This window comes from Engystomops pustulosus, chromosome 8 (assembly GCF_040894005.1).
Source record: "Engystomops pustulosus chromosome 8, aEngPut4.maternal, whole genome shotgun sequence".
Taxonomy (NCBI): Eukaryota; Metazoa; Chordata; class Amphibia; order Anura; family Leptodactylidae; genus Engystomops; species Engystomops pustulosus.
Genome location: NC_092418.1, coordinates 15,339,567 through 15,354,432, shown reverse-complemented (window position 1 = coordinate 15,354,432; position 14,866 = coordinate 15,339,567). Strand labels below are relative to the sequence as shown.

At 44.4% G+C, this 14,866-nt stretch overlaps 1 protein-coding gene across 10 annotated transcripts in view; it reads right to left on the bottom strand.

Moving 5' to 3' along the window:
* Positions 1 to 14,866, bottom strand: part of MPRIP (myosin phosphatase Rho interacting protein) — an 81,448-nt gene that overhangs the window by 16,012 nt on the left and 50,570 nt on the right. For 8 of the 10 annotated variants that reach the window (XM_072119826.1, XM_072119825.1, XM_072119823.1 and 5 more), the window contains exons 8-15: positions 6,549 to 6,684; positions 6,190 to 6,294; positions 5,533 to 5,589; positions 4,071 to 4,139; positions 3,896 to 3,985; positions 3,100 to 3,209; positions 1,005 to 1,575; positions 406 to 522 (exon numbers count right to left, since the gene is read on the bottom strand). In XM_072119826.1, the coding sequence (XP_071975927.1) occupies positions 406 to 522; positions 1,005 to 1,575; positions 3,100 to 3,209; positions 3,896 to 3,985; positions 4,071 to 4,139; positions 5,533 to 5,589; positions 6,190 to 6,294; positions 6,549 to 6,684 (1,255 nt within the window). Of the gene's footprint in view, positions 1 to 405; positions 523 to 1,004; positions 1,576 to 2,895; positions 2,935 to 3,099; positions 3,210 to 3,895; positions 3,986 to 4,070; positions 4,140 to 5,532; positions 5,590 to 6,189; positions 6,295 to 6,548; positions 6,685 to 14,866 lie in introns of all 10 variants that reach the window. The other 2 variants (XM_072119828.1, XM_072119831.1) reach the window with 1 other exon arrangement.

The following is a 14,866-nucleotide window of genomic DNA, read 5'->3' as shown; positions in this document are numbered from 1 at the left end:
AAGAGGTGTTAGTCAGAGGACCCCAAGGCCCTAATTATAGGCACAGAGAAGAGGAGCGGCAGATGCTTTAGGATTTGCAGTAGTTGAGATGCAAAAAGTAACGAGAGATGCAAGTCCGTTCTGCTACATAAAATAATTCTACTTATAGAGACCATGATGTAAAGAACTCAAAACAGACTATACAAGCAATGGAGTTCAGCTTGTCTCTAGCCCAAAGAGCTGGTCCTGTAATGCAAAGTTATTTGTATTACATGGGAAAGAGAAGCAAGCTGAAGCCCGCTGGAAAATATGCATGCACAGCTACAACTAATGCACTAACACTACGCAAATGGACCTCTCCAGTGCCAGCCGCAGCATCACACAGTGGCAGCGGACAGGTGTCACTACATGTAAGGACATTGGTACCTGTAACACATAGCCATCTCTGGCATTATGTTGTTGCTCCAAGGCTTCCTTCAGTCGCTGTTGCAATACAAGATTTTCAGCCAGGAGATCAGACACTTCTTTCTGACTCTGTTCCAGCTGGACCATGGGTGGAGAAAAAACATTTTAAACATAAAAAACTAGTTTGTTTTGCAGTTAGTGTTACAGATGTATACACAACAGGAGCAGATAAACTGATCATAATGTTTATCTAGGAATTTGGTATATTTACACCGAGAAACTCTACACCACGTAGTAAAAGCATTTAAGATCCATATATGGGAATGGCACAGCTTTACTGCAAAATGTTTTACCAAAAACAGGCCAAAATGGAGGGGAATTGGAATAAAAAGACTAGGCCCAATCATACGAAGCCATAAAATACATGCAATTCCCCTCTCCACGTGTCATAGACGTCTGCCGTCTAATATATGGAGGATCTCCTAATTGTTCTTTTCTGAGGTTATGTTCAGCACTGAACCACAGTGTGGGGCATTATTTTAACTACATCTGACTTTTAGACACTTCTCTCCCAATCTGTTGAGTTTCTGAGAACTATTTCTTATATTCTTGCTTTGTACCTGCTTTTCCAAGAGGACTGTGATGTCTTCAGGGGTGCGCTTAGGAGAAGCACTGGATAGAGGCAGCGGAGCAATAGGGATCTGTCTTTCTTCCCTTAGTGGAGTGGTTTCAACTTGCTGCCAGCGTTGCTCTATTTCCACTTGAACATTTGGCCTAATGTCAATGGAATCAGAAGACACTGGTCCTTTGTCCACCTCCATGCGCGAGGATTCTTCACCTGTAGACTCCTCCACGGAGTCCGAGCTCTCAAATCTTTTCCTACGTTCTTCTCTCCTCCGCGTGCGTTCTCTTTCAAGGTCCCCTAGATCGTTCCTGGAGTCAGTGGTGTCATAGCATGAAATCGACTTGGTCACCTCAGCTGCTTGAGCCCGCTCCTGAGCCAGTGCCTGTTGGATGGGTCGGAACTCGGCCCAATCAAAGGTTTTGGATCGTCCTTCTCTTCTTCTCTCTCTTGCCCGGCTCCTCTTCTGTTCTCCATCTGCATCAGAGTGCTCAGAATCCTGCTTTTCACTTTGAATGGAACTGGAGACAAATGAAGATGCGGTCTTACTCTTCTCCTCAGGCAAAGAGCTGTTTATAAAGAAAAAACACACACAAGGTTAGACATCCAGGTCCTACTTCATCTAACAGGAAAAAGAAGTAACTTAGGAGACCTCAGCAGTAAGAACAATGCAGGGCAGGAATATGCAGGCAGAAGAACATTCCTCATTTACAGTATATCCCTTACAATAGATTTTATTTTTTACAAGAAAAGAAGAGGAATCAAATTATTCGAGAGAAAGTCTCATTGAAAAGAAGAGAAAAAAGTTACCACAAAAGGAGATTATAAAGAAAATAAATGGCATCCAATGCATGAAAGGTGCAAATATGGGGAGATTAAGGTAGGTCCAAACTATCTATACACAACACATCTTACTTTACAATCCATCTCCATTACTAATGTGAAACCGGCTTCTAAAAGTGTTCGTTTCTAGTGTTTGGGCTCAGAGAAATAGCCTTAAACTGATGGGATGACAATGTATGTTCTGTATATTATATAACCGCCCACCTTACTAGGAGGTGATCTCATGGCATCCTGGCCGAGACCATAAAGCATCACTACACGGTAGTATTATTGGTTTGGTAGGCATTCTGGATAAATAATAGATTGCAAGGAGGATCTGACGGCAAGGACCCCCAGTAATCAGGAGAAAGAGGGACTGAAAGTCTCGAAACACGAGCCACCACCAGAAGTGTATGGACAGAATAACTTCTAAGCCATTTTACTTGTCAGTGGTGAATAGCTATAATGTCCCGTCACCGTTATCCCTTTCACCGATATCAACACATCATGGTCTCAGTTGTGTGCTGGCGACAGATCTGCTTAACAGCTCAAGTAATGAAGCCTTAAAATTACAAGCTTGATGTGGGAGCGGTTCCTGATCACTCAAAGAAGAAGTTGTAAGAATTATAGGGATATAACAGGAGCTCATGTCATGCATATCTTGAAAAGAAGTCCTCTAGAAGCAATCGGCACTAATTTGCTTCTGATATTTGTTCTACATGAGCGTGGAGGAGCAGGCAGTCCAGTAATACCATGCCGGGAAGTGGTGACATTGCATACAAGCAACAAGCGTGAACAGGCCACCTATGCAGGAATCAGGAATCATCTTATCCTTTCTAACCGTATCCATTATCTACGCACAGAGGCGGCAGCCATTCTGGGAGCCCAAGAAGAGTGAGCATAAATCGGGCACAAATCAGAGGCAGGAAACGCCATGGACAGTCTCCACGGAGACTGGAAGAAACTACTTGAGGAGAACCCCGTGACATAAGAAGCAGAGCATGCAGTGAACCACAACGAATACAAACCACAAGACGTTTATACAGGAGAGAACACAGCTTTCCAACCTTGGCTTCAGCACAGATAGTTTCAGAGAGAAGCTTTTCCTGGTGTTTGCATGGAAATTAAAGAGATGGCGAAATGAGAAGAGGAAGAAGGGAAAGGGGCTGGAGAAAGAAGTCGATGACCCTGAAGTCTACATTGCCAGTTGTTTAGAAGTTGACATGGATTGGAATAGAGCAGAGACGCGTCGGCGTACAGGTGGTCCTCACCTGGTGACATCGGGGGCAGTGTTGGGTCGGACATGTTTCATGATGGTCTGTATCCAGTTCCGCCGGATGCCCGAGGTCATCGCAGACAACGGAAACTCCCCTTCTTTTGTCTAAACACATTTACAAAACACATAATAGTTATCAAGCGAATCTTACCTGGATGAGCGACAATATCTAAGTGCTGATGAAAGAATCATAACCCTTCAAGTGAAAATCTCTGCAACACCGAGACGTCTACAATTGTTTGACTCCCACAGTTTTAAATCACTTTTCCTAACACTAAAGGAGGTGAAACTGAAGAAGTATCACCTCGTAGAAATAATTCAGCAGGATTTTATATATAACTTGTGTAACCCTCTCCCACTCCGTGTTACTGAAGGTCATTACAAAGCTGCTGCTGTGTGGTCTTCACTATACATCTGTCACATTGTCCGGCTAAAATGTCCACATTTTTGCCTTTTTTAATAGAAAATTTTTTTGCCCCCATTTTCTTTACAGGAGAGAGTTCTTGACCCTCGTACTTCTGTGCCCATTCAATCCCCTCCCAATCACTGCCTCTACATATTCCACACAGCTTTTATATGATCTGCTGGCTCTTTAACAAAGGACTTTATTTTATAAATTTCCTTAAAATATTTAGGTAGAGTGAGAAAAAAAATTGAGCAGCACTTTCTCCATTTTCAAGAAGAAAAATAAGTCATTTTCTAAAGTGTTTATATTACAAAACATTGTCATTTAAAAAAACTTGTGCTACCAAGACCATAAAAACACCGAAAAGCCATAAATAGTATCTTACATGAATCTGGAACCCATAATTTCTCTGGACGGGGAACTCGGTGACATCGTAACAGGTGGACAGATCAATTTCTCCATCCAAGTCAGCAGCCTGGACGAGGAGGAAGAAGAGCAAGACTAAGGGGCCGAAACAGATACAAAATCCTAAAAGGAAAAACACTTGGGTTGTAACTCACCTCCTCTGCCACGGAGTCTCTATAATATCTCAGGTTCTGGTCAGTCAGGACAAACCAGTGTTTCTTCCACTGAAACGTATAACACAAAGCAATTAATATTCTTCCATCATGAATAAAAACATTTTTCATACTTTATTGCTTGTGCACTACCTACCCTGACTGGCAGGGGGCACTGCAACAACTACTGAAGCTGTACAAGAGTATTCTGAATAAATGGGAAATGTATGCACAATATCGTGGATATATAATACAAGGAATATGTGTCCTATAGAACAGCTGCCAGTGCCATGGTTCCAGGCCTCACCCGACCAGAGGAGTACAAATCTATACGACACAGCGATGTGTGCGGCTTAAACAAAACACTAACAGAGGAATAAACCTTGGCTTACACAGCAAACATTGCAGCATTTATATGAGCGACTTGTCTGCCATCTAGTCAAGATAGTTGTTTGCCAATCATAAATGGGCTCCCTATGCCCAGGGATCTGCCAACTTCTAAACTAAAGACAATCCACAACATGAAAATAACTACAAAACTACAATAATAACATTAGAAAAGTTTTACAGTTCTAAGACAAAAGGTCAGAGAAGGTCACAGGTGCACGAAGGCAATAAAAGGTGCAAACCCATTGTTTAGGGGACGGATATAACAATGCAAAAAAAAAAAAACTCTCGGACCGACGCACACATGAGGATTTCATTTTACAGTCTGTGTACAAAGAAGCTGTAAAGATTGAATGAAAGAAAGGAAACGGAGGAAGGAGGATATCCACCAAAATAGAGCGCTGCTTGTGCTCCCAGCAAATGTTAAATCCATCTCAGAGGCGGCTAATGTTGTAACCGGATCCTTCCCCATCTCCCAGTAACCCGGCGTCCCAGGGGGGCCCCAAGCTGGCAGCTGTAATAAGGTCATGATGTAAGAATACTTCCCCCGACTGCCTCTGCTTGTAAACACTGAGGCTGCATAGCTTCCAGATCGCATCACAACAAGCACAACCTCCGCCTGGCGAGAGACCCAAATAGAGGCGGGCGGAAGAGAAAACTGATGGGTTACTGTCCGCTTTCAGATGAAGAAATTACCAAGAAAACAGGGCTGCACAACGTTTAGCCAGAAGTACACACCAGCGGAAGAAGTCTTAGCCGTGATGTGGGATCCTAGATCATAGTTCAGAGACATTTGCCCCAACCCAAAATTCTGGCACCTCTAATAAAGATGTAAGTTACCACACAGGGGAACAGCATGCCCATCCCTAATACAAAGCCTCTCTCCGATATCAAGGGGTCATACAATGGCAGCTATTGGGGCCTCGAATGTCCCTAAACTCATAATTTTTAAGCAGAAGTAAAAATCTGGCAATTTAAATCCTCTAGTTTGTACGGGGAGAATCACAATCCTCTTTTACTACCCAAACGCATCCAATATTGCTCCCTGTATTAATACACATTAGATTGCAGAACTCACCTGTCCATCCTGGTACTGCTTGGTCAACCAACCCTTCTTGAAGTTTAGGAGGTCAGGCTGCAGAAAGAGATATATGGAAATGTTATACAACGACCCAATAAAATGATTTTTTTGGGGACTTCTAGATGTAACGGCGGCCAACCTGATCTCTTCCGACCAGTTTCATGAGTGCACTCATGCTGCTGAAATATCACCTCTGCTTCTTATATACACACAAGTCATATGACTGAGACCCTAGAATAACCCTCCATTCCCAAGGATACCAAAATACAGTAAGAAAGAGACGAGGAGGGGGTCAGCAGAGGGGAATCTACCAAAATAAAAAAAAAGGATTCTTTTCACCAACCAATAACCCTCAGCAAGGGTTTGGGTCTGAATTAGAACCCTATTTAAATAGCAACAAGGTTGTAATTCACAGACGTTGCGATGGGCGCCTCATGAGCGCAGCACGCCAGCTATTTTCGAGGTTCGGTCTTGATGGTAGACGTTAGACGTGCCGGAGATATCTTTACATGATCAAAAACAACAACACGCATGTGGAACAAAGAGCGACTTCTGCAATGTAGTACGTGTGACGGATGGAGGACAGCTGTGGTCACACATTATGAAGGGAGGCCATGAGATCATGTGCTGCGGGGGAAAGGTTTAGGAACTCACGGTCATCGAGGATTCTGTGGAGCGACGATCCAGTGATTTTGCCCTTCTGTAGGGTGATATTGGGGACGCCGACACATCAGGAATAGAGGCCCCACCTGGCTCATCCTATTGAAATATAGATCAAAAAGACACATGAAGCTTCATGGATATGCTGCCTTGTCATCCATCTATAGAGCCTTCACAACCCGGCAAGGTGGAAGCAGAGGCACATGCAGGATCAACGGCAGCTCATGTGGTGTATTATTACCGTGGCGTGCAACTGGAAAGACTGCACGGTAAAGACACAATATTTCAAAGATTTTTGAAAGTAACTTATTATCATGATGTACTTAAACCAAGATAAAAGACCCGCTCCTCACCCTTTTCCTCGGAAAGGTCCGCTTCTCACTACGGCCTTGCCGGGCCTCGCCGGTGGGGGCAGCAGAGCAGCTGGTCTCCATGTGTTCTGCCTTCTCAATGTCCAAAGCTTCAAACTTCTCAATGACCAGAGAACGCCTGAGAGAAACAAGGCAAAGGGGAAAGAAACAGGAGAGGACCTAAGAATCCAACTTTATAGGAAGCAAACAAAATCATACACCAGGAATGTATTATAGCAGCCATAACTTCCCCTTCCACCTCGTAAATGTAAGCAACGCCAAATAGTCTATTATCCACTAGACTTCCATGCCCCTAGACCACCTCTGATACTACAGCACCACCTGGACGTTATAGTCTTCGGGACTGGTGGATGTAATAGGCTTAGAACTTGGAGCTGCTCACATTTCCACCACGTTAGTAATTATCCTACACCTTTACGTGGCATATACGGCTGAAGTTAGTATCATAACTCCTCAGAGATCTGTAATACTTCCAGAATTTCTTACAATTCTGTTGATGGAGGCTGCCGTCATGGTTTTTCCAATTCTGAAAAGTTCCTTCAAAAGTCTGGAAATTCTTTATATCTATATTTAAGAAGATGATAATGTCTGGCACTGCAGCTACCCCAACGGTGGTAACCCAAAAGTAAGCGGCACGACACCCTCCATATTCGTGTCCTCACTGATTGACACCAGATACAATGGAGAAATGTTAAAAGGGGAGGGTCCCAATTTTATCCATGACTGGCCGCCTCCACCACATGGTCTGATGGCCAACCCAAACCTCACTGCTCCATATAAACTTCTACAGATGAAAAAGACAGAAGTGCAGCGCTGTAACGTCCCACATTGTGATTGGAGGTCATTGGGTCAAGGGGTGTAAGGATTAACAAAGAAAACTTCAAAGAGAGGGGGAAATGTTCTGCCCCTCCGTTCCTTTGTGTATAATTAGCCTTTAAATTCAGATCTTTTCTTTTTTTAATTGGAAATGTTCGGAAAGAAATGTGTGACTTGAGCGGGTCGGTGCCAAGACTTTAGTCGAAGACCCCCGGGCCGCAAGAGGTTGCTGGCAGTGGTCTCCAGATTTACGAGATCACATGGTTCTTTAACGCAGCGCCTGTCTCTTCCATGCAAACATTTTGATCTTGTACAGTTATGAGCCAATAAATCCTCATCCCCTTCCAGCCCCCGGAGCCCTGAAAGCGCTGGACCTCACGTCACCCGGAGCCCTGAAAGCGCTGGACCTCACGTCACCCGGAGCCCTGAAAGCGCTGGACCTCACGTCACCCGGAGCCCTGAAAGCGCTGGACCTCACGTCACCCGGAGCCCTGAAAGCGCTGGACCTCACGTCACCCGGAGCCCTGAAAGCGCTGGACCTCACGTCACCCGGAGCCCTGAAAGCGCTGGACCTCACGTCACCCGGAGCCCTGAAAGCGCTGGACCTCACGTCACCCGGAGCCCTGAAAGCGCTGGACCTCACGTCACCCGGAGCCCTGAAAGCGCTGGACCTCACGTCACCCGGAGCCCTGAAAGCGCTGGACCTCACGTCACCCGGAGCCCTGAAAGCGCTGGACCTCACGTCACCCGGAGCCCTGAAAGCGCTGGACCTCACGTCACCCGGAGCCCTGGAAGTGCTGGACCTTACGTCACCCGGAGCCCTGAAAGTGCTGGACCTTACGTCACCCGGAGCCCTGAAAGTGCTGGACCTTACGTCACACAGGGCCCTGGAAGTGCTGGACCTTACGTCACACAGGGCCCTGGAAGTGCTGGACCTTACGTCACACAGGGCCCTGGAAGTGCTGAACCTTACGTCACTCGGAGCAGACCAACGTCATAAAGTGAGCTACATTTTAAGGGATTCACCTGGACGGCATTTTACACATTTTATGCAGTAGCATAATATTCCCTGATATTAAATAAATCCCTCCACCTGATGGCTATATTCCGAGGATCTTCCAATGGTTCTGCAGGGGATAAGCTGGAGGATTAGCCACCACTTATCAAACATGCTTGGTTTGGGCATTGGGGGAGGGGCAGTCATTCTGTCAGCCCCTCATTGTTACAGAACTGAGGTGAAGCGTCCATGTTTGGGCCATACGCAATGACCTCCATATTAGGGCTTACACTACAACTTTGGAGTTGCACAGCAGAACACTTTTGCCCTTTTTTCCCCCCAAATTTTGTTTTAAGAAGTTAAAAAAAATTATCAAGTAACCATAAATGCAGAATAATATTTCAACATTTCTATGATACAAGTGCTCCATAACTCACGGCCCAAATCTTCCCACTCAGTATTACTCCATAAACTTTACACTTGTACGGCAAAGCCCCCTGAATGTGCCGGAAGCTGGAGGACCATCTCCTGGGAAGGGAATGTAAGTGTAGGTGTAGTCTGGTGGGGACTTCTAGCTGGAAGGTTATTGGGGGAGCAGCAAGTTCTACATTTGGCTTTGAACTGAACAAAAACATCACCCAAATGTCCGAGGACTGAGCCCAAAATCTTGGTAGCCATGAGTTATGGAGCAGACACCATGGACCATACATTACACACAGCATAATATACAACAATAAAAGGCACATTATGTTTTTTTTCTTTTTGTTTCTCCGATTCCAGTAACTTAGCACCGGCCTTCCCCAAAAAAATAATAATAATTCAGAGGGAGTCAGTAGGAGAGACAGCAGATTGTCGGAGGGGGTAGGAGGGAGGAAAAAACAGACGGGATTGTTTTTCCTAGGAGACAGAAAATAAGTCACATCTCTTGTCTCATAAATTCGGACACTAAGACGAGATGGCAGCGAAGCGGCTCAGAAAAAGATGGCCATCTCACACAGCAGCAGCACAGCAGGAGGAGGAGAGCAAGAAGACCTGGGAACACAACAAGGCTGGAAAATGAGTGTCTGGACTAATACAAACACAAAGGCGTCAAATCAAAGTTATCAATTATAAAAGCAATCAACATACAAAATTATTAATATTACAAATGAATCATCATCAATCAAAATACATCTAATAATGTTATTGGCAGAGATTCTCATTGGCCTGGACATGAGGATCCGACATTCAACATATAAACGTATATTCATAAGCCGGTGGCAAATGTTCAACACCCGTCCTGCCGAAATATCCAGGAGTCATCTATAAAGTGAGAGGCTACAGGTCACATATAGGATTGTTCTACATGAGAAGTTAAGTCACTACCTACCTACAATAGGTATCCTGTACTGATCCTGAGTTACATCCTGTATTATACTCCAGAGCTGCACTCACTATTCTGCTGCTGGTGCAGTCACTGTGTACATACATGACATTACTTATCCTGTACTGATCCTCAGTTACATCCTGTATTATACCCCAGAGCTGCACTCACTATTCTGCTGCTGGTGCAGTCACTGTGTACATACATCACATTACTTATCCTGTACTGATCCTCAGTTACATCCTGTATTATACCCCAGAGCTGCACTCACTATTCTGCTGCTGGTGCAGTCACTGTGTACATACATGACATTACTTATCCTGTACTGATCCTGAGTTACATCCTGTATTATACCCCAGAGCTGCACTCACTATTCTGCTGCTGGTGCAGTCACTGTGTACATACATGACATTACTTATCCTGTACTGATCCTGAGTTACATCCTGTATTATACTCCAGAGCTGCACTCACTATTCTGCTGCTGGTGCAGTCACTGTGTACATACATGACATTACTTATCCTGTACTGATCCTGAGTTACATCCCGTATTATACTCCAGAGCTGCACTCACTATTCTGCTGCTGGTGCAGTCACTGTGTACATACATGACATTACTTATCCTGTACTGATCCTCAGTTACATCCTGTATTATACCCCAGAGCTGCACTCACTATTCTGCTGCTGGTGCAGTCACTGTGTACATACATCACATTACTTATCCTGTACTGATCCTCAGTTACATCCTGTATTATACCCCAGAGCTGCACTCACTATTCTGCTGCTGGTGCAGTCACTGTGTACATACATGACATTACTTATCCTGTACTGATCCTGAGTTACATCCTGTATTATACCCCAGAGCTGCACTCACTATTCTGCTGCTGGTGCAGTCACTGTGTACATACATGACATTACTTATCCTGTACTGATCCTGAGTTACATCCTGTATTATACTCCAGAGCTGCACTCACTATTCTGCTGCTGGTGCAGTCACTGTGTACATACATGACATTACTTATCCTGTACTGATCCTGGGTTACATCCTGTATTATACTCCAGAGCTGCACTCACTATTCTGCTGCTGGTGCAGTCACTGTGTACATACATGACATTACTTATCCTGTACTGATCCTGGGTTACCATCCTGTATTATAGCCCAGAGGTGCAGTCACTATTCTGCTGCTGGTGCAGTCACTGTGTACATACATGACATTACTTATCCTGTACTGATCCTGGGTTACATCCTGTATTATAGCCCAGAGCTGCACTCACTATGTACATACATGACATTACTTATCCTGTACTGATCCTGAGTTACATCCTGTATTATACCCCAGAGCTGCACTCACTATTCTGCTGCTGGTGCAGTCACTGTGTACATACATGACATTACTTATCCTGTACTGATCCTGGGTTACATCCTGTATTATACTCCAGAGCTGCACTCACTATTCTGCTGCTGGTGCAGTCACTGTGTACATACATGACATTACTTATCCTGTACTGATCCTGGGTTACCATCCTGTATTATAGCCCAGAGGTGCACTCACTATTCTGCTGCTGGTGCAGTCACTGTGTACATACATGACATTACTTATCCTGTACTGATCCTGGGTTACATCCTGTATTATAGCCCAGAGCTGCACTCACTATGTACATACATGACATTACTTATCCTGTACTGATCCTGAGTTACATCCTGTATTATACCCCAGAGCTGCACTCACTATTCTGCTGCTGGTGCAGTCACTGTGTACATACATGACATTACTTATCCTGTACTGATCCTGGGTTACATCCTGTATTATACTCCAGAGCTGCTCTCACTATTCTGCTGCTGGTGCAGTCACTGTGTACATACATGACATTACTTATCCTGTACTGATCCTGGGTTACCATCCTGTATTATAGCCCAGAGGTGCACTCACTATTCTGCTGGTGCAGTCACTGTGTACATACATGACATTACTTATCCTGTACTGATCCTGAGTTACATCCTGTATTATACCCCAGAGCTGCACTCACTATTCTGCTGCTGGTGCAGTCACTGTGTACATACATGACATTACTTATCCTGTACTGATCCTGAGTTACATCCTGTATTATACCCCAGAGCTGCACTCACTATTCTGCTGCTGGTGCAGTCACTGTGTACATACATGACATTACTTATCCTGTACTGATCCTGGGTTACATCCTGTATTATAGCCCAGAGCTGCACTCACTATTCTGCTGCTGGTGCAGTCACTGTGTACATACTTATCCTGTACTGATCCTGAGTTACATCCTGTATTATACCCCAGAGCTGTACTCACTATTCTGCTGCTGGTGCAGTCACTGTGTACATACATGACATTACTTATCCTGTACTGATCCTGAGTTACATCCCGTATTATACTCCAGAGCTGCACTCACTATTCTGCTGCTGGTGCAGTCACTGTGTACATACATGACATTACTTATCCTGTACTGATCCTGAGTTACATCCTGTATTATACTCCAGAGCTGCACTCTCTATTCTGCTGCTGGTGCAGTCACTGTGTACATACATGACATTACTTATCCTGTACTGATCCTGAGTTACATCCCGTATTATACTCCAGAGGTGCACTCACTATTCTGCTGCTGGTGCAGTCACTGTGTACATACATGACATTACTTATCCTGTACTGATCCTGAGTTACATCCTGTATTATACTCCAGAGCTGCACTCACTATTCTGCTGCTGGTGCAGTCACTGTGTACATACATGACATTACTTATCCTGTACTGATCCTGGGTTACATCCTGTATTATAGCCCAGAGCTGCACTCACTATGTACATACATGACATTACTTATCCTGTACTGATCCTGAGTTACATCCTGTATTATACCCCAGAGCTGCACTCACTATTCTGCTGCTGGTGCAGTCACTGTGTACATACATGACATTACTTATCCTGTACTGATCCTGGGTTACATCCTGTATTATACTCCAGAGCTGCACTCACTATTCTGCTGCTGGTGCAGTCACTGTGTACATACATGACATTACTTATCCTGTACTGATCCTGGGTTACATCCTGTATTATAGCCCAGAGCTGCACTCACTATGTACATACATGACATTACTTATCCTGTACTGATCCTGAGTTACATCCTGTATTATACCCCAGAGCTGCACTCCCTATTCTGCTGCTGGTGCAGTCACTGTGTACATACATGACATTACTTATCCTGTACTGATCCTGAGTTACATCCTGTATTATACCCCAGAGCTGCACTCACTATTCTGCTGCTGGTGCAGTCACTGTGTACATACATGACATTACTTATCCTGTACTGATCCTGAGTTACAGTCTGTATCTTGATCATTGCAGACAGTAGGCAGAAGGCTTCAGAGCTCTACCAACAAACCTTGTTTGTGCAGCATTTGCTCTTTATTTAAAATATTATCATAAACTAAGAATTATATAGTTGTCTAATAAAATGAAGCTATACCTGGCACAGAATTGTTAAGCTTCAGCTAAGCTGTTAGGGATTTGTGCCCTGGAAAACATTTTTATTGCATTCGGCTAAATAGTGAGGTATAAAATACAGCCCATAATTCCAGGTATCAAATAAGTATGTGGTGTATATATATGAATTCGACTTAACTTTTTATGTAAAATAATGCTAGATTTGTAAACTGCGATCATCAATGGACATGCAATGAAGTGCACAACTTTGAGCAATAGAAGCCGCCATCTTGCAACCTGAACCATCTATTCATTTGCAGAAAGCTTGGAAAAAAAATGAATTGGATTTAGTGTCACCGATGGAGAACAATTCAGACCCGAATGTGGAAGTCACCTAATGACTGGGTCATGTACTGATGGTGCAGAAGATGGCAGACCACAGTGCCAAGTGCCACGGACTCACAGAACGAGCAGAGACCTTTTCAGTAGCGGAGGACACATAGATTTCTCTCGTTACACTGCTGTGAATTAGGGAGGCCGTGTATCGCCCCATAGCAGGTCTACGCCAGATATTGGTCGCTTTGTAAATTTTGACATTTTCAACTCCTGCACTGAAAAGGCTTAAAAAAAGAAAGAAAAAAAAAAAAGCAGAAACACAAGAAGTCATGCAGACAGAGCGCAGATCCAAAACTTCCCGGATTTTCTGACCGATTACAATGTATCACCTCTGCTCGGATACAACCTTTTCCATCATTTTTCAGCCACAACATTACAGCGCGGCTCAGATAAGCGCTGACCTTGCAGTGACAGCCCACCCCCCGGCCGCCCCCTCCTCATCTGCTACTGAAGTACAATACTGTGTCCTAAATCTCTCCTCCAATAATCAGAAGGGGCACAGTGACACAGCCCTCACTGTCTGCTGCAGAACCTCCCCTTAGAATGTTACAATATAGAATCCATATAACTTGGGAAAATTGCTAAAATATCAAACTACGAGGATGTGTGGCCACAAGTAGTGACCATTAGGTAAAATTTTTTTCAGAACTTCCTGTTCCAAACCCCTCCTAAAAAACCCCACTATTCTGCCCCTCTATATGTGACTGAGCTGTTAGGTGACGTGACTGTACTCACTCTACAGACCCTCCGTGGAAGCCTAAGGTCAAGCTGGGGTCTCTCTTCCAGATGGCCGGGATCTGCAGACCCCCAGTACCCGAAAAGCCAGTTATGGGGGTGCAATGCAACAGCAGTTGCCGTGTTAGTAAAGCGAATGGGATGGAACATGAGAGGTTATCATAGGGTTAGTACGGAAAGGTAGGTGAAGTTACTGAGTTAGTAGCGCTCTGTAGGAGTCAGTGGGTTAGTACGGCCGGGGAGAAGTAGTTACATGCCAATTGTGTCAGGAGGTGTTACCGTACAGACACTTTGTGTAACCAAGCTGCTGTGTATGCTATTAGTAGCAGCAGGACTGTGAATTTAAATTCTGGAACTATAACTGAAGGCTCATGCCCTCAGAGTAGGCTTCTGGGGAAATACTACAGCAATCACTCAGCAGTAAGGGGCTCCCAAACATCAGGTCAAGCACAGCAGTGTGAGGACATACCTTCAGCACAATCCTGGAGTATAAACCCGAATCTCACAGTCCTGCTGCTACTAATAATATATACAAAGGTCTGATTACACATCTC